The sequence below is a fragment of the Pelophylax lessonae genome, assembly GCF_965119305.1.
Source record: "Pelophylax lessonae genome assembly, chromosome: 2".
Taxonomy (NCBI): Eukaryota; Metazoa; Chordata; class Amphibia; order Anura; family Ranidae; genus Pelophylax; species Pelophylax lessonae.
The window spans coordinates 691,872,626-691,898,622 of NC_138769.1; the positions used below are offsets into that span (position 1 = coordinate 691,872,626).

General features: G+C 43.5%; 1 protein-coding gene across 1 annotated transcript in view; it reads right to left on the reverse strand.

Moving 5' to 3' along the window:
- Window positions 1–25,997, reverse strand: part of LOC309545356 (putative N-acetylated-alpha-linked acidic dipeptidase) — a 135,935-nt gene that overhangs the window by 35,639 nt on the left and 74,299 nt on the right. Inside the window, exons 10-14 of the mRNA XM_082244520.1 lie at window positions 19,441–19,560; window positions 14,442–14,524; window positions 11,431–11,494; window positions 5,860–5,927; window positions 3,797–3,888 (exon numbers count right to left, since the gene is read on the reverse strand). Coding sequence (XP_082100646.1) covers window positions 3,797–3,888; window positions 5,860–5,927; window positions 11,431–11,494; window positions 14,442–14,524; window positions 19,441–19,560 — 427 coding nt within the window. The remainder of the gene's footprint in view (window positions 1–3,796; window positions 3,889–5,859; window positions 5,928–11,430; window positions 11,495–14,441; window positions 14,525–19,440; window positions 19,561–25,997) is intronic.

Here is a 25,997-nt window from a genome sequence, read left to right on the forward strand (position 1 = left end):
GTATTGACTGAGGGGACCACCCCTTGAGGGTGGGATATGTTAAAAGCTTTAATGTTAACATATTCTGTTGCCTAGCTACTCCTTCGGAGCAAAGTCTAATACCCATATGTGACGAATATGAAGAGGCGGCGACTGTCGGAGGACGTAAGAGAAAATTATATTAGCCACATGGCAGGGTTTATTTGTGATGGTTGTGCGGATGTTGAGACTTTCTCACAGCAAATGTGTGAACAATGGACCGTATAGTTTTTTCTTTAAGTATATGTAAACCCAAACAGCCTAAATTGTAACTAACAGGGTCATTCATAGCTTGAACTTTGGCCAATTCAACATAAGTGTAGAATTCTTTTAGAATTTGAAAGGTAGCAGAGCCTTCCATTTAAATAGTTTAATATTGTATTTTTGCGGTTTGCATTTCAGGGTGGGCCCATTCCTGATTTTCTATCTCAGTTTTTTTGGAGACTGTGTCCTGGCTGGAAAGACTCATCCTCTCTGTGTCCTAGTAACAGGAATAGGAGGGGTGAACACTTGTTGTGGAGACAACTGTCTAAGAACAGATTTCATTTTCTTTTAAGAGATTCACCCTCACTTCCTGTTATGTCTGAAAACAGAAAGTGATGGAAAATCTTTCACATCGGACACAGACAACAAACAGTTTCTAACCGTCCCCTACTCCACTGGTGTCCAAATTCAATGGGTCCAAGAGCCAAATGTATACCTTATTGAGTAGAGGGCTGCATTTGAATACATTTTTTGATACTTTTCAATCCCAAAAATGTCAGAAAATATTATAAAAACAGTAGAAGTGACAGCTCAGAGCAGAGTCAGCAATAATACCCCGCCAACCCAACACCTTCATTGGTGTCTGTGGCAGCAATAATCGCTCCCCCCAGTTCACTGGTGGTAGCAATGATAAACCCCCTTACCGGTGTTGGTGGCAGAAGTTTTCCCCCTTTTATGTGTGGCAGTTACAATGGCCCCCCTCTTCATTGGCGTCAGTGGTAGCACTAATAAAATCCACATTTACTGGTGTTTGTAGTGGCACTAATAAACCCTCTTCCCCTCTGTTCATTGGTGGGAGCAGTAATAAAGCCTTCTTCACCAGTGTTGGTGGCAGCATTAACGGCACCTTCCATCCCCCCTCCCCCTTTATTGATGACAGGTACAGTGGCCCCTCTCTTCACTGGCGTCAGTGGCAGCAATAATAACTCCTCTCTTTATTGGTGACAGTGGCAGCAATAATAACTGCTCTCTTTATTGGTGACAGTGGCAGCAATAATAACTCCTCTCTTTATTGGTGACAGTGGCAGAGCACTAAACCTTTTCCTTCATTGGTGACAGTACTAATAACCCCTCTCTTAATTGGTGACAGTGGCAGCACTAATAATCTGTCCCTTCATTGGTGACAGAGGCAGCACTAATAATCCTCTCCCTTCACCTACTTTACACCCTAGGGTAAGTCTGTATTTGCCCTTATTAGCTTATAATCTTTATTAGCTTATTATTTGTATTATTATTTATTATTATTTTTTTGTCTCCTCCATGTTTTTTGTAATTTCTATATTACTTGGATCTAGTTTTGCCCACTAATGCTGCCTTGTACCATCTTTGCATGTTATGCAGTGCCTTTGGTATTTAAAGGTCACTGTTGTTTTTGCCTTGTGATTATTAGTTATTGCTGCTTTAAGGTCTGTACTTATCCAATGCATTGCCCCCTTAAATGTTTGTTTACACGCACATCCATTAGCACATAAAATCCTGGCTTTCCCATTGCCCCGTACACTTGAAAAAGGAGCGCGCATGCCCAGTGGGGACGTCGCACATACTCGGAAACGCATTGTGTTCCTCTTCTGCCCTCTGGTGATGTCACACGTCTTTGACACTGCGGTCCAAGCTGGTCCTACACAAAGCCGATCTGGAAGATGCGGAGTGCTGGCACCCTCCTCGTCTCCCGCCACCATCTCATCCTCGACACCTTGGATCCCTGATACACCGTGCTACGCCCACCATCAGGTTTTGTCCCACTTGATGAACCTTGTTTTACCGATCTATGTGAGTGTGCATTTGTCAAATTTTATTGTCCAATAAACACTACTGCACTTAGAGGCGCTCTTTTTGTCTCGCCTTTTACTTTAATCTACAAAGTCAACTCCACTCTACTGAAGAGCCTCCCCTTGCTGCATATTACCCTTCAGTCCACTTGGAGTACAGTAAACCCCCCTCCATCGCGGGGGTTACATTCTGGACCCACCCGCGAAAAGTGAAAATCCGCGAAATAGAAAAACCCTATTAAAATGCATTGTAGGCATGTTTTTTTTTTAACCGTCACTGTACTTTTAAAAGCATTTTAAGGTTTTAAAACAATAGAAACTTATTTAAAAACATAAAAGATACTGAGAGACAGAGCAAGAGCTATGGAAAACACAAAAATATAAAATGTTCAATGATTTAATTAGTAAAATAACATTACAGAAAAAAACGCAATATACCGGGACCGCAAAAACTGAACTGCGATGGAGCGGGGGTTTACTGTCTACCCATCCCCCCCTCTATGGACTTTTTTATGGACTAAGCTTAGCTATTGATGATTTTTAATTGTTGCCCTCTCTTGTCATCTACTTTGAGCGCCGACTTTAACCCTTTACTTGCATTTTCATTGGTGACAGTGGCAGCACTAATAACCTCTCCTTTCATTGGTGACAGCGGCAGCACTAATAACCTCTCCTTTCATTGGTGACAGCGGCAGCACTAATAAGCTCTCCCTTCATTGGTGACAGTGGCAGCACTAATAACCTCTCCCTTCATTGGTGACAGCGGCAGCACTAATAATCCTCTCCTTTCATTGGTGACAGCGGCAGCACTAATAATCCTCTCCCTTCATTGGTGACAGCGGCAGCACTAATAAGCTCTCCCTTCATTAGTGACAGCGGCAGCACTAATAAACTCTCCTTTCATTGGTGACAGCGGCAGCACTAATAACCTCACCCTTCATTGGTGACAGCGGCAGCACTAATAAGCTCTCCCTTCATTAGTGACAGCGGCAGCACTAATAACCTCTCCTTTCATTGGTGACAGTGGCAGCACTAATAAGCTCTCCCTTCATTGGTGACAGTGGCAGCACTAATAACCTCTCCCTTTATTGGTGAGAGCGGCAGCACTAATAAGCTATCCCTTCATTGGTGACAGTGGCAGCACTAATAACCTCTCCTTTCATTGGTGACAGCGGCAGCACTAATAACCTTCTTCCTTCATTGGTGTCCGTGGCAAAAATAGGAACCCCTTTCTTCATTGGTGTCAGTGGCAGCAATAATAACCACTTCCTTTACTGATGTCTGTGACAGTGGCAGCAATAAAAAACACATCTCCTTCATTGGTGTTCAGTGGAAGCAAAAATAAACCCTCCTTCATTTATGTTCATTGGTTACTTACCTGAACACACTCTCCTGGTCTGCTCTCCCTTCTCTTACAACGTCTGGCTACAACTATTCTACCCCTGTTGGGCAGGGGATCATACACAGGGTGTTCCAGAATTTGGCAACCCACTACCATTCTGTATCGTGTCCTGGATCCTGCAGGACAGCCTTTAGCATGCAAACAGTGCGGGCCAGTGCCTGAAATCCTGGGTCTGTCCCACAGGATCCTGGACTATTGGAAATTACTGTATGTAACTAGGGCCTTGTGGGCTGCAGAAGAAGGCTTCCAGTTGGACAGCCCTGCCCTACTTAATCCAAATATATAAGAAAAATAAAAAAAAATGTTTTGAAATATATTTTAGGGCCAGATCTTTAGGTTTTACCTTGGAGAATCCTTGTACTCTGTCCAGTTGTCTTTGAGATGCCAACTTTCATAAAGTGATTTTCCTTCAAAACCCTCATCTGGGCTGGAGATCTGAACATAGAACATACGAGTGACTTGTTATTCAAACACATTTCATGCAAAAAATGAAGACCTGTAAAGGTTTTTCATTTTTTGATTATGAGAATTTATTATCATTACTTCAGACCAGTGTTAATTTTTCTGGCAAATTTTGATTTAGTTTAAGTCCTAGTCTTTTGACTAAAATGCCATTTTATTTTTAGCCATTTGAATTGTTTTAGTTTTAGTCCTATTTTAGTCGACTAAAATAGTGGTAATTTCATTGACGAAAATATTTTCAGCTACAAAATTAACACTGCTTCAGACTAACGTCAGCCACAGTGTAAAGTAATCCTGTCCTTTCTTCCAAACTTTCTATTGCAAATAAAAACCCTTTTGAATATATAATTATTTATGTGGATTCTTATTGTATTTGGCAAAATATACTTTCCAAGTTGGTTCTAAAGAAGCTACGCCATTAGTGAAGCGCGTTTACCAGGCAATGAAATACACACATCTCTATTCTCTGTAGTTTGATACACCATAGTAGAAGTAGGAGGTGTCTGTATAGTGGTCCCAATACGGACCCATGTATCATACTGCAACATTATTGATTTTAATGATACACTAACGCGTTGTGCGTTATGTTTTTGAATACGATGTCAATAAAGATGTATCGTTTTTATAAATTGGATTCTGTCTCATGTGGGTGCCAGTAAAGTCCACTATTAGCAGGGCTGGTTCTTGCAAATTTTGTGTGTATCAATAATTTGGATGTGGCACAGGTGGTGGTCTCCTTACTCTTTCTAATGCAAAGGTCCTGTCTAAAGTCCAAAAATTGCATTCACAGACACATCTACCCTCACTCTGATTTCTGTAAATCAACTACATTGTTGGTCAATTTTTTTAAATCATATTATCATTTTCACAGTGAATTTCAAATATTTCAAGCCTACTCCTATTTTGGTGTGCTTATTCACTCTTTTTTTTATTTTTCCATAAAGGATTTTTATTGTTAATAAAAGAAACAAATAACTTTTAGAACAGATACAGGTAGTACAAAGATGAAAACATGTATTATAACCTCTACATACAGTGTTGAAGGTAACTCAAGTTCACAAAAGTACAGAAGATTTAGGGAAGAGTCTTATCCAGAGTGGCCAGCCAGTCCATCGATATTTAGATAGTTACTTGAATTTTAATCAATTGGAAAAGTCATATAAGGAAGACTCAGATGGTCATAGGGGTCTCTTGATAGTGAATAAGGATATTAGGTGAGTAGACCCCATAGTCTATGTCTTTTAGGTGGGGTTTGAGTATTGTCTTAGAGAACCGTTTCCATTAAAGGGGAAAATAAATCTGGATGTTGAAGAACTAATGGGTATACCTAGGTGTTTATAGTGAGCGAGTTGGAGCTAAAATTTAAGACGAGGGCTGGCGTATGCCAGCAGGAGGAGGTGGACCTGGAATGAGGTAAGAGGAACCTGTGTGCGTTCATGTAAGGTAATGTAGTCTTTAAAGTGGAGTCATTTTATGTCAGAGGGAGTGTTAGATGTGGAGAGTGAAGAGGTGGAAAGAAGGATATAGGGAGAGAGGTAGGAAGGAAACGAGGGCGAGTAGTGGGGTAGTGAAAAAAATAAAAGTGTGTGTGGGGGGGGGGGGGTATGGAGGGAGATGGGGGACCATCTCTTTCTCCCTCCACCAGGTTATATAGGGAGGGGGTTGTTTGTCCCTAATCTAGGCAGTGTGAGTGATAGGTGAGGCACCTTATGGGGACTAATGGTCTTTTAGCCACAAGTGCCTTCTAGTTATCTGTTGGTATCACGTCACCATGAGGTCCCATTGGGGGTCTGGGATGGCGTGTTACTCAGGATACTGAATTCTGTGGTGGCTTCTAAGTGGGTCCACCAGGCCCATTTGGCCGAGAATTTGGTGGAGGTGTCTCAGGCTATGGCTTATTCACTTCTAGTGCATAAACAGAAACTGGGATTAGTTAATGAATACCTCTTTTGTCAGTCGATACGCCAGCTGGTAAAGTAAAGGTGTGCAATCCACCCTCAAAGTATAGTTACCTGAAAAGGAAGAATTAATCATATTTAAAGGAAACCTGTACTAAGAGGCACAGCATGTAAACTGTTATCGTGGACCTTCTGAAAATATTCATTGCCTGGCTGTACCTTTTCCAGGTTAGCAATTAACCATTTTTTAATGGATCAGGTAATGATCTCATGTCTATATAATGCTCCCAACCCTGCCAGCTGTCTAGTGTCCGGAGGAGAAGCTAATCAAGCGGATTTTAAAAAAAACAACCTGGCCACGGATGTTCCACCACAATGTAAGCAGCAGTAAACCTGTCTGCGACACCACTGCCCAACTATGCATGCCTGAAAAAAAGATGGATCCAGCAAGACTGGCTGAGATCTATGGATAGCCTGATTTTATTATTGTTGCAAAGAAATGACTGGAATGATGAGTGTAGGTGCGAAAGAAGTTTTACATGAGAATATAATATATATAATAATTATATAATATAATGCAAAGAATGTATTTTACTTTACTAGGGATGAGTGAACCATTTGGCTTGCTGGATGTTCTGTGCAGTGCCAGGACAAGGTCATTTAGAGCCCAGGGCAAACATGCCAAACTGCGCTGCCCCCGCCCCAAGATGTATGAGCATTGCCTACCCCCTAATCTGAATGCCTACCCCCTAAGTATAAATTCCCCCTCCTCCCAATACAAATCCCCCCTCCCAGCAGGAATCGTTGCCTCCCTATCCCCCCTCCCATTTCAAATTCTCTGTCTTCCCAAATCCCCCCAGCACAACTAAAACAACCCAAAAAAAAAAATTACCCCTCAAATTTCTCCTCAGAGCACAAATCCCCCTCCTCCCACTCCAAAGCCCCCCTCCTAGCACAAATCCCCCCCCCCCCTTTATTTTCCTCTCCTATTACAAATACTTCCAATCATCCTTCCTAGCACAAATCACCTCCCCCCCTCTACCATATAACCTTTTCCAGCACAAACCCCCCCAAATCCTTCCTCCTAGCAGAAATCCTTCTCCCCATCCCCCCTCCCAACACAAATCCCACCATATCACCACTCCTAGGGCACAAACCCAAATTTACCCACCGCAAACAATGCCTACCCCCTGGTGTCCCCCAAATTCCCCCTCCCAACACAAAGCCCCACCCCCAATTTCCTTGTGGTGCCCTCCCAGCTCACATGATACCACAGTGCCCAGTTCATTTTTCCCTCCTGTCCACCCCTTGTCCCGCCCCTGGATCTGTGAACCATGAAAGTCCAAAAGCCTTTAGGCCCCGTTTACACTTAGCAATAACAAATGCTAAAAATGTGGCAAAATGTGCATTTGGGTGCCATTCAGCCTTAACGTCACCCTAATAGCAGTACAATTTTGTTGTGTTTGTTGTGCGGCAAAGCATGTGTGTAAAAACGCACCTGGCACAGGGCCAACATTTGGTTTTCAGAGCTTCTTTACGGCAACAAATGTGCATAAAGCAGCCCTATGCATGACACGTGGAAACACGTATAAGTCGCTAAAAAAAAAAAAAATTCTAGTGGGAACGTGCCATCCCACTAAGCGAAATGTGAATGCGGCCTTAACCTACCACTGAACCCCACTGAAGTCTATGGGGGGGGGGGGCGAGTCTTGTAATTTTTATGGCCTTTTTCTAGAATAATTTGTAAGCTATTGTTACAAAAAGGTAATGGGTGATTGGGCATTGCCATGGGGGAGAAGTACCAGTGCAGACATTTTTTTTTAAAAGGCTTAAAAGGTAACATGAAAAAAACACACAAAGCCTTACACAAAAATATACACACCCTTAGTGAACGTCAGGTGCTAGACAACCTTATGGCCCTTACTCGAAGAAAGTGAACCTATGGATCTTATAGATCAAATTGACATAGAAGCATTGCTTGAACATACTGATAATATTCCATCAATAACCTCCCCTCCCTCTAATATATCCAAATTTAAAAAGCCATTGAACATCTATCCCTCTCCAAGCTTCAATCAGGCAGTGGAGACATTTCTTAAACTGGTATGCCAGGAAATTGGGGCATTAAAAATTGATCACAACAAAGGGGGCAATTTGACCCCACAAGAATAAATAGCATTACAATCATTATCACAGAAGCACTCACTCACAATCAAACCAGCAGACAAGGGAGGAAACATTGTCCTTATGGACAACGAACAATATACTGCTATGGGTTATCGAGTTTTAAACAATCAAGATTGGTACAGATGAATTGAAAAATCAGCCATTGATAAATCCCATCTTGAATTTTATATATTAGTGGACACAGCATACTATGAAAACATATATTTCGAAACAAATGTGGGATTTTGTGTGAACTACCTATCCCAAATGCCCACATTCTATGCCTTGCCAAAAGTCCACAAGGATCTTAAAAACTCTCCGGGCAGACCCATAGTTTCAGGAAATGGTGCCATCAGAGAGAACCTGAGCCGAGTTATTGATGAACATCTTAGGCCATTTGTGGCCAGCCTACCATCTTACGTCCGTGATACGATCCATCTATTACAGATGTTGAACGATATACATATATCTACTGATACGATTCTTGCCACTATAGATGTCAAAGTGCTGTACAGCTCAATACCCCATGACTTGGGTCTGATGGCAGTAAAACTTTCCCAAACCAATGATCGTGAACACCCCTTAATGAATTTATCCTAGCATCCTTGGAACAATGTGCTAAAACGCATGATGATGTTGGGCCATGGAGGGATCATTATTCTTTACCTGATTATCTCTCTCCTCTGGAGGTAAGCTGTTAGCAGTGCGGCCACACTTTGTATCTTACGAACATGAGGGTATATACTTCATCACCCTCATGACATTTCATACTTCTCTATACATCTTTTCTTCCTTTCCCTATGTTCATGGTGACTTCCTTCCTTTTTTAGGGCGATCCTCGTGAGCAATCTGGGGGTGCATTGTAACATATCCATATAGCAATTGTGTGGCATTCATTTATTCACAATTTTGCTTGTATTTAAAGCGGAGTTCCAGCCACGAAAATGTATTTTCAATAAAAATACCCCTGGGACAGTCAGGGCTAGTACATTCCACAATGGATAGCCTCTGATTTGTCCCAGGTCACACTTACCTTTTAGAAGAAACACTTACCTTGAAAATTTCTTCTCCAGCACTGCCATCTCAGGTGTGGGCAGCTGAAGCCGGAGCGTCCTCTTCTGCGTCCTCTTCTGTGTCCTCTTCTCCCAGAATGCGCCTGCACCGGCCTCGCCGTCACTTCCGGTGCGGGCGCGTCATCCCTCCACAGCTTCTGGGCATGCCCAGAAGCTGTTTAGCAGGGAATGAGGCGCCCGCACCGGAAGTGATGAGCAGGGCCGGTGCAGGCGCATTGATTCCTGGGAGCGATGACGTTCAGCTCCCAGGAATCAACGCAAAGAGGAAGTGACGCGCGGGCCGTGGCCGCAGAGGGAGGAAGTGGAAGAAAAGTGAGTATATTTTCTTCAATAACAAGGTAAGTAAACAAGAAAAACAAAGTGTAACTATCCATTTGTTTTTCAGGTGACCAAAAGCAAGCGGATGGCCCAAAATCGATTATGTCGATTTTGTGGCCGTAACTCCGCTTTAATACAGTTATATATGGCTTTTACTATGGCTAATTAAAATCGGTGCCACCTCACTGGTTGGCTCCTTTTGACCATCATATCTTACAATAAATTATTTTCAACATTCCACCCTGACTCCCCCAGAATGGCCTCTCTTCAAACATCTCAGCTGATTTACACTCCCAATGACACACTCCAATGTTGTAAGTATGATTGACCTGTTTGTATAACTCACATGTAGATAGGATGTTTTTTGTAATATACTCTATACACGTATGTTGTACAAGACTAATACCTTTGTATTATATTTATAGAAGAAATAATCCTGTGCTTTCCTTTTCCCCTGATGAAGAAATTATCCAAGATTTTGAAATATGTCGGGATGTCTTATTGAACAATTATCAGTATGCTCGTCTACCCATGAGAACTGTGCAATATTTGTTCTAGACTGTTAGCACCATATTCTAATACTGGTATTGTGTCTTTTTATTTTGTTTATTGTCAGGAACGATTGTCTCTACTCACTCTTTTTAATATTTGGTTTAAAATAAAAAAATCTATATTTTTACTTCTTCTTACATTTTGTTACTTTTCTACTCCTTTTGAAGTGTATGCCTCGCTTAAACCCCAGTGGGACTTTTTTGTGCAATTGTTCACAGCCTTTAAATAACATGATTGGATAATGCACAGCTCAGTGTAAATTCACAAAGAGATTGCAAACAGCCAGGAAAGTGTATTTTATTGCAGAAGAGACATTACATGTTTCTTCTGCAATAAAAAGCCTGCCTGTTCGCAATGTTTTATTTTGTAATTTTAGTTCCACTTTAATACACCCTTTAATGTATTTTCTAAACTTTAGCAGTTTAGTTGAAATTGGCTTGATATCAGCCTACTGCATCGCATACTAGCTCATTATGAAATTCTTACCTTAGAACAAAGCCCTCCAGCGGCGACCGCACACAACTGAGACAGCTGACATCTTCCCCGGTGTTTCTTCTGGGTTTGCAGGCTCCGGTGCTGTGAGTGGCCGGAGCTTGGATGACAACCCCAGAAGCTCGAAAACAATCCCAACAGGAAGAGGGGCCCCCACCAGGCCCATTACCCTCCCTAGGTGCGATCGTTCGTTTGCCGGTAGCACGATCCCCCTCCCCCCACCACCAGCTCAACACCACATGCCGACCTAAAAAGGTATGTCCACCCCAGTGGAGAGAGGGGGTTGTGGGCAGATGGGGGGCAAGGGCCTGCAGAAGACCACCGAGAAAGGGGAGAATGCTGACTGGGAGGGAGGAGAGCCCGGGGGTCCGACCATCTCAGGGAGGGGCCCACATCCACCCCAAAACCCTCCAGGGGTAGATGGGGGACAGCTACTTACCACACCAAGAACAGGGTGACCACTGCTCTGGACAGACCACTGATCCATCGTATGGTGGGTGCTGTCTGCCAGGAGGAAACACTGCCACTCAGGCCGAAGCCAGTTCGCATGCACCCTCGCGAGACGTTTAACTCGCAGGTCAGCCCCTGTCCAGTGGGGCTATGTCATGGCCAACCTAGCGCAGGGCTACGATCTACACTCGCTTGCTGGCCACACTGGGGGGGCCCCTCTGGATCTAAATTATCCAGTCTGTCGCCCAGTCCGGCACTTGATTGTAAATCTTACAGGAACAAAATAATAAAAAAGGAGGAAAAAAGTTCCATTTAAACAGAAAAAATTGCCAGGACCAGTGATCCCAGCAAGGAACTAGGTCCTTACTTCTGACCAGGCAGAAAAAAAAGTACTTATAGCAGAGAGTGGCGTAGTCAAGTTTTTTCCTGCCTAGTGTCCTACTCCTGTAGGGGGCAGCATAACCCTTGTAGTAAAGAAGATGAGGAGCTTTGCCCGTCAATGAACGAAAGAGAAATATGAATTTTTACCAAGGACTGATTCAGGCAAATACATATTAAAGTCTTACCTTCTACAGAAGAATCAGCATTTATATAAGCCACTGCCCTCTTTTCTAGAATTTTAACATTTTCCTGCAATCCAAAAAACAGAGAACATATTACATCAAAAATATATTATGGTAAGGGCCATATAGAAAGATTTTTTTCTCTATAGTTAAAAGTCACAAAGTTATTTCAAATAAGTTTATTTACACATTACCTGTTGTCACAATAAGTGAGATAAGGAACTGTAAAGCAAGAAAATGTTCTGCATAAAGGAGAAGTTGGTTTGTGTGCCAAGAGTTGTGTACCTGCAGACTGTACTGATTTAAATTCAGCCCTTCATTCCTGTATACAGAGAGAGGTCTGTTTAATAAAGATTTATTGTGCAACTCTTCGGAAATGTTTGCTGGATGCTTGTCTGTCTATATTTTACGGAACGTGTCCATGATTTTAAAAGGTAGATTCTGTTTTGCCCTATTTGTCCAAACTTTAAAAGGCCTTCCACCATCACATCATTAGTAAGACCTCATCTGGAATATCAGTTGAGTTTTGGGCACCAGTTCTCAAAAAGGATATCGGGGAACTGGAGAAAGTGCAGAGAAGGGCAACCAAACTGATAAGAGGCATGAAGGAGCTCAGCTATGAGGAAAGATTAGAGCAGGGGTGCTCAACTCCGGTCCTCAGGACCCACTTACAGGCCAGATTTTAAATATTACCTTGAGGAGATGCAAACTAGAATACTGCAATCACTGAGCAGCAAAATATATCACCTGAGATGTATTTGAGTTATCTTGCAAACCTGGCCTGTTAGTGGGTCCTGAGGACCGGAGTTGAGAACCACTGGATTAGAGGAACTGAATTTATTTTCTCTTGAGAAGAGGAGATTAAGGGGGGATATGATAAACATGTATAAATACATAAGAGGTCCATATAGTGAACTTGGTGTTGAGTTCTTCACTTTAAGGTCAACACAGAGGACAAGGGGCCACTCTTTACGTCTGAAGGAAAAGAGATTTAATTTCCAAAACAGAAGGGCTTCTTCACAGTAAGGGCTGTGAAAATGTGAAATAAACTCCCTACACTGAGCTGTCCAGCTCAGTGGATTGTCTTAAAAAAAGGCCTGGATTCTTTCCTAGATACACATAATATAACTGGGTACTAATATTTATAGGTAAAGTTGATCCAGGGAATATCTGATTGCCTCTTGGGGGATCAGGAAGGATTTTTTTCCCCTGCTGGAGCACATTGGATCATGCTTTATTGGGGTTTTTTTTTTTGCTTTCCTCTGGAACAACTGTGGGTATAGGATAGTGTATATGGAGGTTTTCTATCTGTGTGGGTTTGTTTTTTTCCCTTCCCTGCCAGTGTCAATATTACAGTAACAGAGCATATTTTTAGCACTGATTACTATAGTAATGTCACTGGTCCCCCCAAAAGTGTCAAAAATGTCAGTTAGGGGTCCAATCTGTCCGCCGCAATGTTGCAGTCCCGCTAAAAAAAAAAAAAAAAAATTACATAAATCTTTCCCGTAGTTTGTAGATGCGATAACTTTTGCGCAAACCAATCAATATCAACTTATTGGTATTTTTTTTTACCAAAAATATGTAACAGAATACAAGTTGGCCTAAAATAATGGAAACATTTGATTTTTAATTATTTTTTTTATTGGGAATTTTATATATTGCAGAAAGTAAAAAATTTTGTTTGTATCTTTTTCAGAATTGTCGCTATTTTTTTGTTTATAGCGCAAAAAATAAAAATTCGCACAGGTGATCAAATACCACCAACAGAAAGCTCTGTTTGTGGGGAAAAAAGGATAGCAATTGTATTTGGGTAAAGCATAAAGAGTTTTTTAGCGTTTTTAGGCGTTTGCATTTTTTGGCGTTTTTAGCTAAAAATCACCTCTGCTTATTTAGTAACAGACAATGCTTGCCAGAATTGAAAAGTCTCCCCCCAAATCCTTCCTCCTAGTACAAATCCTCTCCCCTAAATCCCCTCACCCAGCTCAAATCCTCTCCCCCCCATCCCCAATTACCCCTCATAGAACAAATCCCCTCAAATTCGTCCTCTTAGCAAAACCCCCTCCAAATTACACTTCCCAGCACAAATCTTGGATCCTCCCCCTTCAATTTTCCCCTCCTAGCACAAATCTACCCCAATTCTGCCCCCTAAAACACACGTTCCCCCCCCCTCATTCCTCCTTCTGGCACAAATTCCACCCCCTCTCCCCCATTACACTTTTCATCCCAGCACAAACCGCACCCCTCCCCCCCAAATCTTACAGGAGTAGTGAGCAGGTGGGGGCTCGCACTAATAACAGTGCTCCTCCATACAACAGAACAACAGGATCCTCCTCGATCAGATGGTACATGGCTTGAATACCCATCCCCTACCTCCTCCAGGGACTTCTCATCTCCCGAAAATGGGGATAGGGGGCTGGTAATTAAGCCATGCACCATGAAATCAAGAGGATCCTGTGTAATCAGCAGTATGGAGAAGTGCTCCACTGACAGGAACGGGGAGAGCACCGAAAGCCCACACCTCCTCCCAGCTCTTTTCTAGTCGACAATTCTTCTGTCTGGACTTGCAGTGGGAGGGCGTCTGTAGGCACAAGCCTACAGTGCCTAATGGGAAATACCACCCTGGCTACAAGCAATTATAAGAAATCAGATACAACAGGTTTTTTTTTTTTACCAACATTTTTTCCCTTATTTGGTGAAACATAATAAAACCAAGTGGATATTAAACAGCAACAAAAGAAAGCCATCTAAAAATAAAATGATATAAAATTAATATGAGTACAGTGCTGCATCACTGAATAATTGTCGGCCAAACATCGCTTAAAACTGCCAAATGGCCTGGTAATGAAGGGCTAGGATGGTATTCAAGTGGCTAATTTGTAGAATGTACAGGTGAATCTTTTTAGGGGCTGTAGTGTATAAACATGGGGAATTTGAAGTGTCTGTCTCATTCAGTGCTTTATTAATATGCCCTTAGAATTAATTAAAGGGTTGACATCAGGAAATTGATTTATTACCTCTGCCCATTCTGTAGACCCTAAGAGTCCAAACTCTTCTGCATCCCAGCTGGCAAAAATCATTGTTCTTCTTGGCCTCCAACCTAAATGTTTTTTTTGAAAGAACAAACGTAATGATTGCATGCAAGCATACTAAAATTACAATCATCACATGTATTCAGAAAATAGTTTGTACTGTCCCCTTAGCTTGTGTCACATAGGGGTGAATAAAAGCAAAAAAAACAAAAAAAAAAAAGATGACTGGGATGTGTAGCATGTAAATGATTACTAGACTTGCTTTGTGCCCAGCACCAAATTCAATAAATCCCTGTAAGTTATAATTGCAAGAAGTCTGGTGGCTACAAATGCTTGGCTTGTAGAAAGGCCAATGCAGTGTTTATTAGCTTCCAAGCTCTGCACTTGCTCCATACTTGTCAATAGGGATGGGTGCCTTAACCATGCAAATCGTGGGGAAACGAGGACTAAGGTAGGCAAACAAATAATGGCGTCACCAACACCTTCCTTCCTGTCTCCAGCTCTCGCCCTGCATAATTATAGAGGTGCACCACGTACAGTAAAACTGCACTGGTAACAAACCTTTCTGTAATGCAGATAATGGAGCTGCGTTTAGCATTTTGTTTAAGCAGTGCCAAGGCACAGCTGTTTTGGGTTAAAAAAAGAGTACTTTTTCTTTAACAGAAAAAATTGACTCTTTAAACTTTCAGAACTGCTGATCGCCATGTGGAGAAATAAAATGTCATTGCCCTTATCTGTACAACCCTCGGTTCAACTAAATTGGGAATATTGTGATGTGCCTAAGTGGAGCAGTTCGAATCCGGGTAAAAACTTTTCATGACTCTTGCAGCATATACATTTGTACAGGGGGTGGTTACAGGTGAACAATGATTAAATGCAACTCAAATTTCTATAATAGATACTTCAAAAGCAACAATTTTATGTAGAAGAACACACGAGGGCACTTCTAAGTGCAGCAATATAATGAATTCATTAAGAAAAAGGAAGAATATACACTCACATTTAGTAAAATGGTAAAGTGCATATCATGTGAACAGAAGGCTGTCCTTGGACCACAGATGACGGCCTTGTGTTCACATGATGCTGTATACACATTTTACTAAATGAGAGCGGATACTATTCCTTTTTATTAAGCAATTCATTATATTGCTGCACTTAGAAGCGCCTTTTTGTGTTCTGCAATATCTATGTCATTTTTAATTTGCCCATAGTTCTGCCTTTATTTATTAAAAGTAACAATTTAGGAATGTAATTTTAATAACAAGTGTTTTAACATTTGGGCATTAGCAACTGATTATGCCATAGTCCTGAATAAACCTAAAAGTGCTGCCTTTCTGCTCCCACCGCTGCTACAGGTATCCAACAAATTTACCAATTTTTTTTTAACCAAAAATATGTGACTTTGTAATGCCACTTTAGGGATAACAGCACACTGAGGAGGTCACCTCTTTGTGATCCCCTCCTGTAAGCATGTGTCCTGTGTGACCCTGCAATGCAAGAAAAACCTTTCTGCCTTACTGGCTAACATGGCCGATGCTTCTTCTCTTAGGGCTCTTTCACACAGGAGTTGAAATTAGGTGGTTGGGTTGTGTTTTTAAAGCGGAGATCCACTCATTTTTGTGTTTATTTAAAGTCAGCAGCTAAAAAAAGTGTAACTGCTGACTTTTAATAAACATACACTCACCTGTCCCACGGTCCAGCAATGTGGTTGCCTGAAGCCTCGCTCCTCTCCCTCTCCTCTCGGAGGGAAACGGCATCACTGGTGTGGGCAACCGCCTGTGACAGCTTGCGTTTCACTGCGCGTCCTGAAAGGCCAGGCAATCTTATGGGACCTCTGATGTTTCCCAGGAGATTGCAGGGAAGGAGGGGGAGAGGAGAACTTCCGCTCGAGCCGCCTAGGTGGCCTTAGGTGGCCCAAGCGGAAGTGGGAGCGGGCACCTGTCAAATCTAGGTACCCACCCCCCCCCCCCCCCTAAAAAATGTGGCATGTAAGGGGGTCAGGAGCACTTAAAGCAGAAGTTCCACTTTTGGGTGGAACTCCACTTTTACGCCTATCAATTCCACTCAAAATTGTTACAATGGGGAGCGGAAGGAGGTGTTCACACTGTAGCGTAAGGCCCCTTTCACACGGGCTTTTGATTGGATCCGCCTGTCAGTTTTTTCAGGCGGACCTGATTGGATGCTCCATGTACCTCTAGATTGTAAGCTCTAACGAGCAGGGCCCTCTAGCTCCTCCTGTATTGAATTGTATTGTAACTGTTTTGTCTTCCCTCACATTGTAAAGCGCTGTGAAAACTGTTGGCGCTATATAAATCCTGTATAATAATAATAATAATGGAGCAGCGGATGTCAGCGGTGACATGTCAGCTGACACCCGCTGCTCTCCGATCCGATCCTGTCTGTGAAATCCAGGCAGATGGAAACTCTATTTTCCATCCGTCTGGAGGATCGGATCGGATGAAAACAGACAGGCGGTCCATTATCATCTGATCTCCCATAGAGGAGAGCGGGGATCTGACAGGTCTGTCTCTAAAAAGTAAGCGGAGACTAAGCTGTCATCCGCCTGCTCAGCAGGGATCAGTGGATCGATCCCCGCTGAGCAAAACTGAGTCCGCCCGTGTGCCATGTGAAACGACCCCTAAGTTTGCTTTGGGTTGCTGCAGGGAATAAATAACGCTGCCTGCAGAGTTTAACAAGTGTTGACGCTTTTCATCTGCCTCCATCCACTTCTGTTGATCACAACCGCACCTTAAACGCACTGAAAACACGCCAGCGGTGTTTACAGTGCAGTTGCAAAGTGTCAAAAGTGATTATTTCCAATTTTAGCCTTATAAAAAAAAATAATAAAATCACATAGGACGTTTGGGAAGTATTGCCTGATGCAACATGAACGCCTGTAAAACACATCCTAAATGCTCAATGCTTAACGCTATAGGTGCGTGAAAGGTAAGTGGGAAAGAGTCTGAGTACTGTAGTGCCAAGAGTTTATGGGAAGCTAATAGAAGGATAAATGCAGGTAGTAACACAGCTTTATATGAAAAAAATGTAATTATAGTGAAGGATCATTTACCCCACGCCATTATTACAATATGCGGTTATACACTGTGCATGCATTGGCGCGCTGCAGTGCCATCATATTAGAATCAGCACCTCCAGATAAAAAAAAGGTAGAAAAAACGCATACACTGCAGCAAAGTGTAGATTGGTTCCTATGTAACAGCAGTACATTTTTTTTTCTACCTGAAGTTCAGCTAGAACAAAGGTAAGTAATTTTATAGCTCCATGCACACTAGCAATTTTTTTAAGTTAAAAAACTGCAAGAAAAAAAGCTAGATAAAAAAAGCTGGTAATAGCTTTTTGTAGTAGCGCAGGGCTTGACAAATTTGCTTAGAATCTAGGAGCCAGCTAAAAAAGTTAGGAGCCAGTTTTTTAAATCGGCTGCCCATTGCCCAGAACTGCAGGTCTGGGGGTCAGGCATTATGCGAAAAAATACAGAAATGTAAAAAACAAAAAAAACTTTCTTTGTTTGTTATGAGACTTTGCAAATTAGTCATTTTTCTACTTCACTGATGTGCGCTGATGGGCCCAGATAGACCGCACTAATGGGCACTGATGGGCATTGCTGAGGTGATACTGAAGAGGCGACACTGGTGGGCACTGATGAGGCAGCACTGATGGCCATTTATGAGGCTGCACTAATGGGCACCCATGAGGCTGCACTGATTGCCACTCATGAGGCTGCGCTCATGGGCGGCACTGATGGGCACTGATAGGCTGCACTGATGAGTTGACACTGACCTGCAGCACTGATGGGCACAGACAGGTGGCACTGATGTGCACTGATGAGGCTGCGCTCATGGGCAGCACTGATGGGCACTGAAAGGCTGCACTAATGAAGTGGCACTGACAAGTAGCACAGTTCGGCACTAAAAGGCGGACCTGATGGGCACTGGCAGGTGGCATTGATGGGCACTGATGAGGTGACATGGACACGCGGCACTCCCTGTCCACTGAGCAGTAAAGCGGACTTGATGGGCACTGGCCGGTGGCATTGATGGGCACTGATCAGGTGACACGGATATGCGGCACTCCCTGTCCACTGAGCAGTAAGGCCGACCTGATGGGCACTGGCAGGTGGCACTGATGGGCACTGATGAGGTGACAAGGATATGCAGCACTCCCTGTCCACTAAGCAGTGGTAAGGAACGGGCGACCAATCAAGCCTGCAACCTCAACCCCAGCTGTCAAACCAGGAACATGATTTTCGGAGGTGGGTGGGCAGTGAGAGCAAGCAGCGCTCATCAAAGCACCGCCCACCAGAGGGGGGGTGCTGATTCTCACAAAGGAGTGTGTATCCCGCTTCATTATCACCCCGCGGGGAGCCACATGGGAGGAATCCGGACCGCTGGTGTGGTGTAGCCCAGGCGCCAGGATGCAATTTTCAGCCGCCGTTGCGACCTGGCGCCTGGGTTTTGTCGAGCCCTCTAGTAGTGTTTTAGAGTTTTAGAAGCATTTAGGAGCATTTTTTTTAGCATTTTTGCAGTTCCTTTAAACAAAAGGGGGAAAAAAGGTTAAAAAATGCTATTAGTAGGGTTTAGGAGCGTTTCTGCTGGAAAACCCCTTCAAGAAACTCTACAAAACTATTTTTTTCTGCTCCTAGATGCTGAAGCTCAAAAAACATGCAAACAGCCTAAAGTAGTATGCATGGACACATAGGATAACATTATTTAGCTTCTAGGAGCAGAAAGAAAATTCTAATACAGCTCCTAGAAGCTTAAAAAACGCTAGTGGGACTAGAGCCTTAATTTAAACCGTTTTTTACTGAATGAGACATCATAGCAGACAAGGATGCAGAACAAAAAAAAGGGTCAACTGGGGTATAAAGTGTGGTATATAGCGTGTACGTACGGCACAACAAGGGAATGTTAAAAGTAACAGAAAAAAGTAAGGCAGTATACAGTACTGTGGAAGTCAAATGTATTACCTGTTTTTTTCAGTTTCCCCGCACTTCTGACAATCTCGTTCACCACCGCCGCTCCACTCTGCGGATCAATCCCTCCAAACACCCAGGAATCCCGATGGCCGCCAAGGATGACATACCTGTCTAAGAAGGACATTGGCTTATTTTAGGAACTCCACTTGGCGTCATTTCTATGTAAACTATGACAAAAGCCTAATATTTTTTGATTGACAACAGCAATCCTACTGTTCTTGTAAATGAAAATGAGGGTTGAGGCTCGGTTCACTCTAGCCTGACTCCAAAGTCGTGCAACTTTCAGTGCAACTTTGGAGTCTGACTTTAATGTGGGATTAAAGTCGTATCAAAGTCAGACCAAAGTAGTGCAGGAACCTTTTCTAAAGTCGGACAGACTTGTGTAGTATTAGTTAAGATGCAGTGGCGGCTGGTGCTCCTTCAGCCGGGGGGGGGGCTTCCCCTGGCAGCGACGGCGGCTTTCCCTGCGTCTACTCCCACCTCCTCCTTAGCCAAAAGCATGGCTTCTCCTTTCGGCCAATCGGGAAATGGGTCCTGATTGGCTGGGAAGAGAATCAGTGTGATAATAGCGAATATTCATTCCCTATTGTCACACAACTGAGTGGGCTCAGGGCGCAGTGCTCTGCGCCCTGAGCCCACCCTTTTTTTGAAGCCTATTAGAGCCTCTGGCTCTAATCACGTGTGTCAAAAAAATAAAATAAAACCCCATTGGAATCCATGTGTCTGGCACCCTGCATGTAGATTAGGGGGCCGGACACATGGATGGTGGTCGGCGCCCCTGCGCCCCCAATGGACGGGACGCCACTGTTAAGATGGCTTTCATAGGGAAACATTGAATTTCACGTCATCCGACTTGGGGGTCTCACAAGTCGGATCCGTGTGAAAATGGGCCTTAAAGTAGTTGTAAACCCTCTCATATACCCAGTAAAGTGAATGGCTGCAGGTGATACACAGAAATATGTAGGAGGATTTGTTTTAAGTTGTACCTGTTTATCTGCAGCCTTCTTTCTCCCTACACCCATTCAAAGTGCAGAATTGACATAGGATCCCTCAGTTCGGAAAAGAAGGGAGAGGGAAGCTAAAGTTACAGAGAAGAGCTCTGAGAGCTGATTGGAGGGGAATAGTCACCCCCCCCCCACCCCATTAACACAGCACACAGGAACAGAGTTGAGGCTGTCAATCAACTGGAGCTCCCTCTAGGGTTGCCACCTTTTCTTCAAGCCAAACCCAAACACTTTAGCGGCCTGGGACACCAAGGAGAGTAGTAATGCGGTGCGCAAAGCGTGCCGCAGTGAACAGTGGGCGTGGCCAACTTGCTCTTACTGACATCATCGCCCTGCCCCCTAGTGATCCTAAACCCAGACAGCCACCTGCAGCTCATGGACAGCAATCAATTTCTGTGTGACTATCACAGCCACTTGGGGAGCCACAGCCTAGTCTGAATAATGTGTCCGGGTTTCAGTCCACCTAAAACCCGGACACATGATTCAAAATCTGGACTGTCTGGGTGACTCCTGAACAGGTTTCAACCCTAGTTCCCTCCCCTGTCACCAAGTGATTCATGCTGATAGCAGAGGAATGAAGCAGCAGACAGAAATTACATTTAGTGCTCTGGATTGAGACAAGTACACACTATAAAGGGATATGGTTTATTCATATTTAATGTCTGAGGTGTAAAACCACTTCTACTCTACTTTAACCACTTCAGCTCCGGAAGGATTTGCGCCCTTAATGACCAGATCATTTTTTGTGATTCGACACTGCGTTACTTTAACAAAAAATTGCGCGGTCGTGCAACACTGTACCCAAATACAATTTATGTCCTTTTTTTCCCCACAAATAGAGCTTTCTTTTGGTGGTATTTGATCCCCTGTGCGAATTTTTAGATTTTGCGCTATAAACAAAAAAAGAGCGACAATTTTGAAAAAAACACAATATTTTTTACTTTCTGCTATAAAACATTCCCAATAAATTTTTTTTTAAAAATCAATTTTTTTTTTATCACTTTAGGCCAATTTGTATTCTGCTTCATATTTTTGGTAAAAAAAAAAATCCCAAAAAGCGTATTTTAATTGGTTTGCCCAAAAGTTATAGCGTTTACAAACTACGGGATAGATTTTTGTAATTTTTATTTATTTTTCTGTTTTTATTAGTAATGGCGGCAATCAGCGTTTTTTAGTGAGACTGCGACATTGCGGCGGACAGATCGGACCCCTGACATTTTTTACACTTTTTGGGGACCAGTGACATTACTACAGTAATCAGTGCTAAATATTATGCACTGTTACTGTATAAATGACACTGGCAGGGAAGGGGTTAACACTGGGGATGATTAAAGGAGTTAATGTGTGCCTAAATGTGATTACTGACTGTGTGTGAGAAGGTCTGGCTTGCAGTCTCCACTCTAATTCATCCCAAAGGTGTTCCATCGGGTTGAGGTCAGGAATCTGTTCAGGCCAGTAAAGTTCTTCCACCCCAAACTCGCTCATCCATGTCTTTATGGACCTTGCTTTGTGCACTGGTCCAAATCATTTGGTGGAGGTGGATAATGGTGTGGATTTATTTTTCAGGGGTTGGGTTTGGCCCCTTAGTTCCAGTGAAAAGAACTCTTAAGGCTTCGGCATACCAAGACATTTTGGACAATTTCATGCTCCCAACTTTGTGGGAACAGTTTGGGGATGGCCCCTTCCTGTTCCAACATGACTGGGCACCAGTGCACAAAGCAAGGTCCATAAAGACATGGATTAGCGAGTTTGGGGTGGAGGAACTTGACTGGCCTGTACAGAGTCCTGACCTCAACCCGATAGAACACCTTTGGGATGAATTAGAGTGGAGACTGTGAGCCAGGCCTTCTCATTCAACCTCAGTGCCTGACCTCACAAATGTGCTTCTGGGAGAATGGTCAAACATTCCCATAGACACACGTCCTTCCCTGAAGAGTTGAATCTGCAGCCGTCTTTCCTCTACATCTATTCAAAGTGCAGATTTTTCATAGGATCTCTCAGCTCTGAAAAGCAGGGAAAGGAGAGATAAAGTTACAATAAGGACAACTCTGAGAGCTGATTGGAGGGAAGAGACACCCCCCCCCCCCCCAATCAACCCTCCCAATTCAAACAGCACACAAAAACAGATCTGAGACTGCCAATCACAGGCTGTGCCCTCCCCTGTCACCGTTTTTCTCTTGGTGTCAGGAGAACTCATCAGAAGTGACTCATGGTGAGAGCAGAGGAACGAGGCAGTGGACAGAAATGACACTTCGTGCTCTGGACTGAGACAAGTACACACTATAGAGGGATATGCTTAGTTCATATTATATGTCTGAGGTTTACAACCACTTTAAAGTGGTTGTAAACCCACTTTTATGACTTGTACCTATAGGTAAGCCTTTAATAAGTCTTACCTATAGGTACTGTAAATATCTCCTAAACTTGCACCGTTTAGGAGATACTTACAATGCATGCAGCCGATGACGTCATCGGCGCATGCGCTCTGAAGGAACGGCCGCCCGTTCTATTTCTTGACCGGCGGTTCCGGAGTGACGTCACGTGACTCTGGCCAGTAAAACAGCCGGAGTCTGCAGACCCGGAATGAAGATGGGCGAAGATGGATGCGGCCGGTGACAACGCGGGCTTCGTTGCAGGTAAGTGTCACACAATGTGCTAGTATGCGATGCATACTAGCACATTATGCATTTACTTTGCAGGGAAAAAAAAAAGGAAGAGTTTACTTCCTCTTTAATTTTTTCTGCAGTCACAAAGCATTGAGAATGCAGCAAAGGAACAGCTCTATGCGGCAGAACTGCTGTGTTAAGGTGGTTGAACGGGGGCGGCGTGGGGGTGGGAGGAGGGGGGGATTTGGGGGGGTGTTAAAACCCAAGCCTAACCACTTGCATTTATCATCCTCTGGTTGCCTGTGTGAACGAGCCCTAAAATATTATTGTTCTTTCCCCATAGATAAGTAGTATGTGGTCTTCATAGCCCTGAGGAAGCAACATGGGAAACGCGTCAGCATGGGAGGACCCAATCGCTGTGGTCATACCCACATGCTTTTTTAATGGGGCTTTCATTTGGCTAGATTTCTAGCTGTAGTGTTTTATTTTTTTCTATATACATACAGATGATGGTCATTATGTTATAGCGTTTATTTGAAACGAGCCCTAAAAATCACACATGTAGTCCTAACTCAGCAACCCTTTGAACTTGCATTATAGCCTGTGCTTATCCATGTGATTAATGGAGCTGTAATAGACGCAGAGCACAAGTAAGCACTATAGTGGACAACAGTGAGCAAATACACAACAGAGCGTCCTTGAGCTGCACAGCATGTGATTGATGGCTTTATTTTTCACAGAGATGAATGGAGGTTGTCAAACATGCAACGTCATTTGCAAAAGTGCAGGGCCAATGAGATAGGTCTGACATACTTCACTGCCTGTGTGACAGATAACATATGCTAGCCACACACGCATCAATGTGATTAAGAGATTTTACTGAATTAAAGATTAACCGCTCAATGGAAAATAAGCAAATAAATAAATAAAATGAATGTAGCAACCTCCTAGACAGGTGGTAGGTAAGAGCATCTAATGCTCCTGCTGCTTATCAGGGGAGCCTGAACTTTAGTTAGGCCTGCTCTCTGTGCTCAGTGTGTATTCATCTGGTCTGAGGGAGTGTCCCCACTGTGTCCAATAGGGAGGCCTGTTGGACAGTGGAGGAAACCTACAAGCTTTTTTACTGTCCCCATGGGTTGGCACCTGGAGAGGTGCATCATGGGATTGGTGATAAAAGCGGGGAGCGCATGAGGCAGGGGGTCTTTTGGCGTGAGCAAAATCTCAGGAGGAGGTGTGAGGAAGGTGGTTCCGGCAGTCGGCCTAGTGAACCATATGTGTGGAGCTGAGCTGCAGAGGATCCAGAATGCTGAGAAGTGGAGCTGCTGGCAACAACTTTTGGGTGAGTACCAGTAGTTCTGCCTAAGGGTCTGCCTAGGAGAGGGGACCACTCCAGAGAAGTCAGGGGATCAAGGAGCTAGCTCACACAGGAAGTTTATTAGTAAAGGGGGTGCCGTTTAGTTGACCCTGAAGAATAAGAACAAAGGGGGTGCCAGGAAGGGCCCTGAAGTTGTTCTGCAGTACAGTACAGATTACCTCAGGAGGCTCATTTAATATTACTTCACAGCCAAGGGCAAAGTGAAGCAGCGGCCTAGCCGTGACTAGCGTTACACAGCGTTACTCAGCATTTTCAAGTCGTCCCAGTCTATTGTGCATTGCTGTATAAAGTTGGAGTATCCCACTCATTACCTTCTCAAGTTCTAAATAAAACATAAAAACCAAAGCTACTGGACTGATTCCGGACTGAGCTGTAACACTTGGGAAAATGTTGAACTGTCATGTCGTTGCTAATGGTAACACAGGGGGACCCGTAATCAGCAGCTCCCAAGGGAGTGGTGCTACATTAAAAAAAAAAAGAGTATGTGATTGCACCATGCAAGCAACAGTCCCTTTAAAAAGAAAAGAACGTTTACAAACTTGTTCCTCCTTTTTTAAAGAGGTTGTAAACCCCTTTTGTTTACATTTACCTATAGGTAAGCCTACATTAACCACTTAAGCCCCGGAAGATTTTACCCCCTTCCTGACCAGGGGGTATTTTGCGATTCGGCACTGCGTGACTTTAACGGATAATTGCGCGGTCGTGCAACGCTGTACCTAAACGAATTTGACGTCCTTTTTTTCCCCACAAACAGAGCTTTCTTTTGGCGGTATTTGATCACCTGTGCGATTTTTTGATCACGCGCTATAAACAAAAAAAGAGCGTCAATTTTGCAAAAATAACAATATTTTTCACATTTTTTTATATGAAATTCCCCCCAAAAAAAAAGTAAAAATCAAAATTTTTTAAAATTTTCGGCCAATTTGTTTTATGCTACCTATGTTTGGTAAAAAAAAAATCGCAAAAAGCGTATTTTGATTGGTTTGCGCAAAAGTTATCGCGTTTACTAACAAAGGGAAAGATTTTTGTCATTTTTGTTGGTTTTTTTTTTAACGCGTAATGGCGGCGATCTGCGATTTTTTTTTGCGGTACTGTGACATTGGGGCGGACAGATCGGACCCTTGACTGACATTTGTGACACTTTTGGGGTTACCAGTGACATTTCTACAGTAATCAGTGCTATACATATGCATTGTTACTGTAAAAATACACTGGTTGTGAAGGGGTTAACTTTATTTGGGAGGGAGGGGCTGTGTGTATCCCTAGGGGCGTGCTTTCTACTGTGATTGGCTGTGGCTTGAGCTGTAAGGACACTGATCAACGGATCTACATACTAGATCCGTTTGATCAGTGTTTTTACAGCGAGGAGAATGACAGGTGGCTTGTTTACACAAGCTGCCTGACTTTCTCCCTCTCCCCCGCCGATCGCCGAGTGACCGGCGGACATCGGGTCCGCTGGTCACACGCGCGGGGGGGGGGGTCCGTGACCACGCGGGAGCGGGAGCGCGCCTCCGGGGGCGCGCGCTCGCTCCCTAGACCCTCACAAGCTAGTGACGTAGCCCT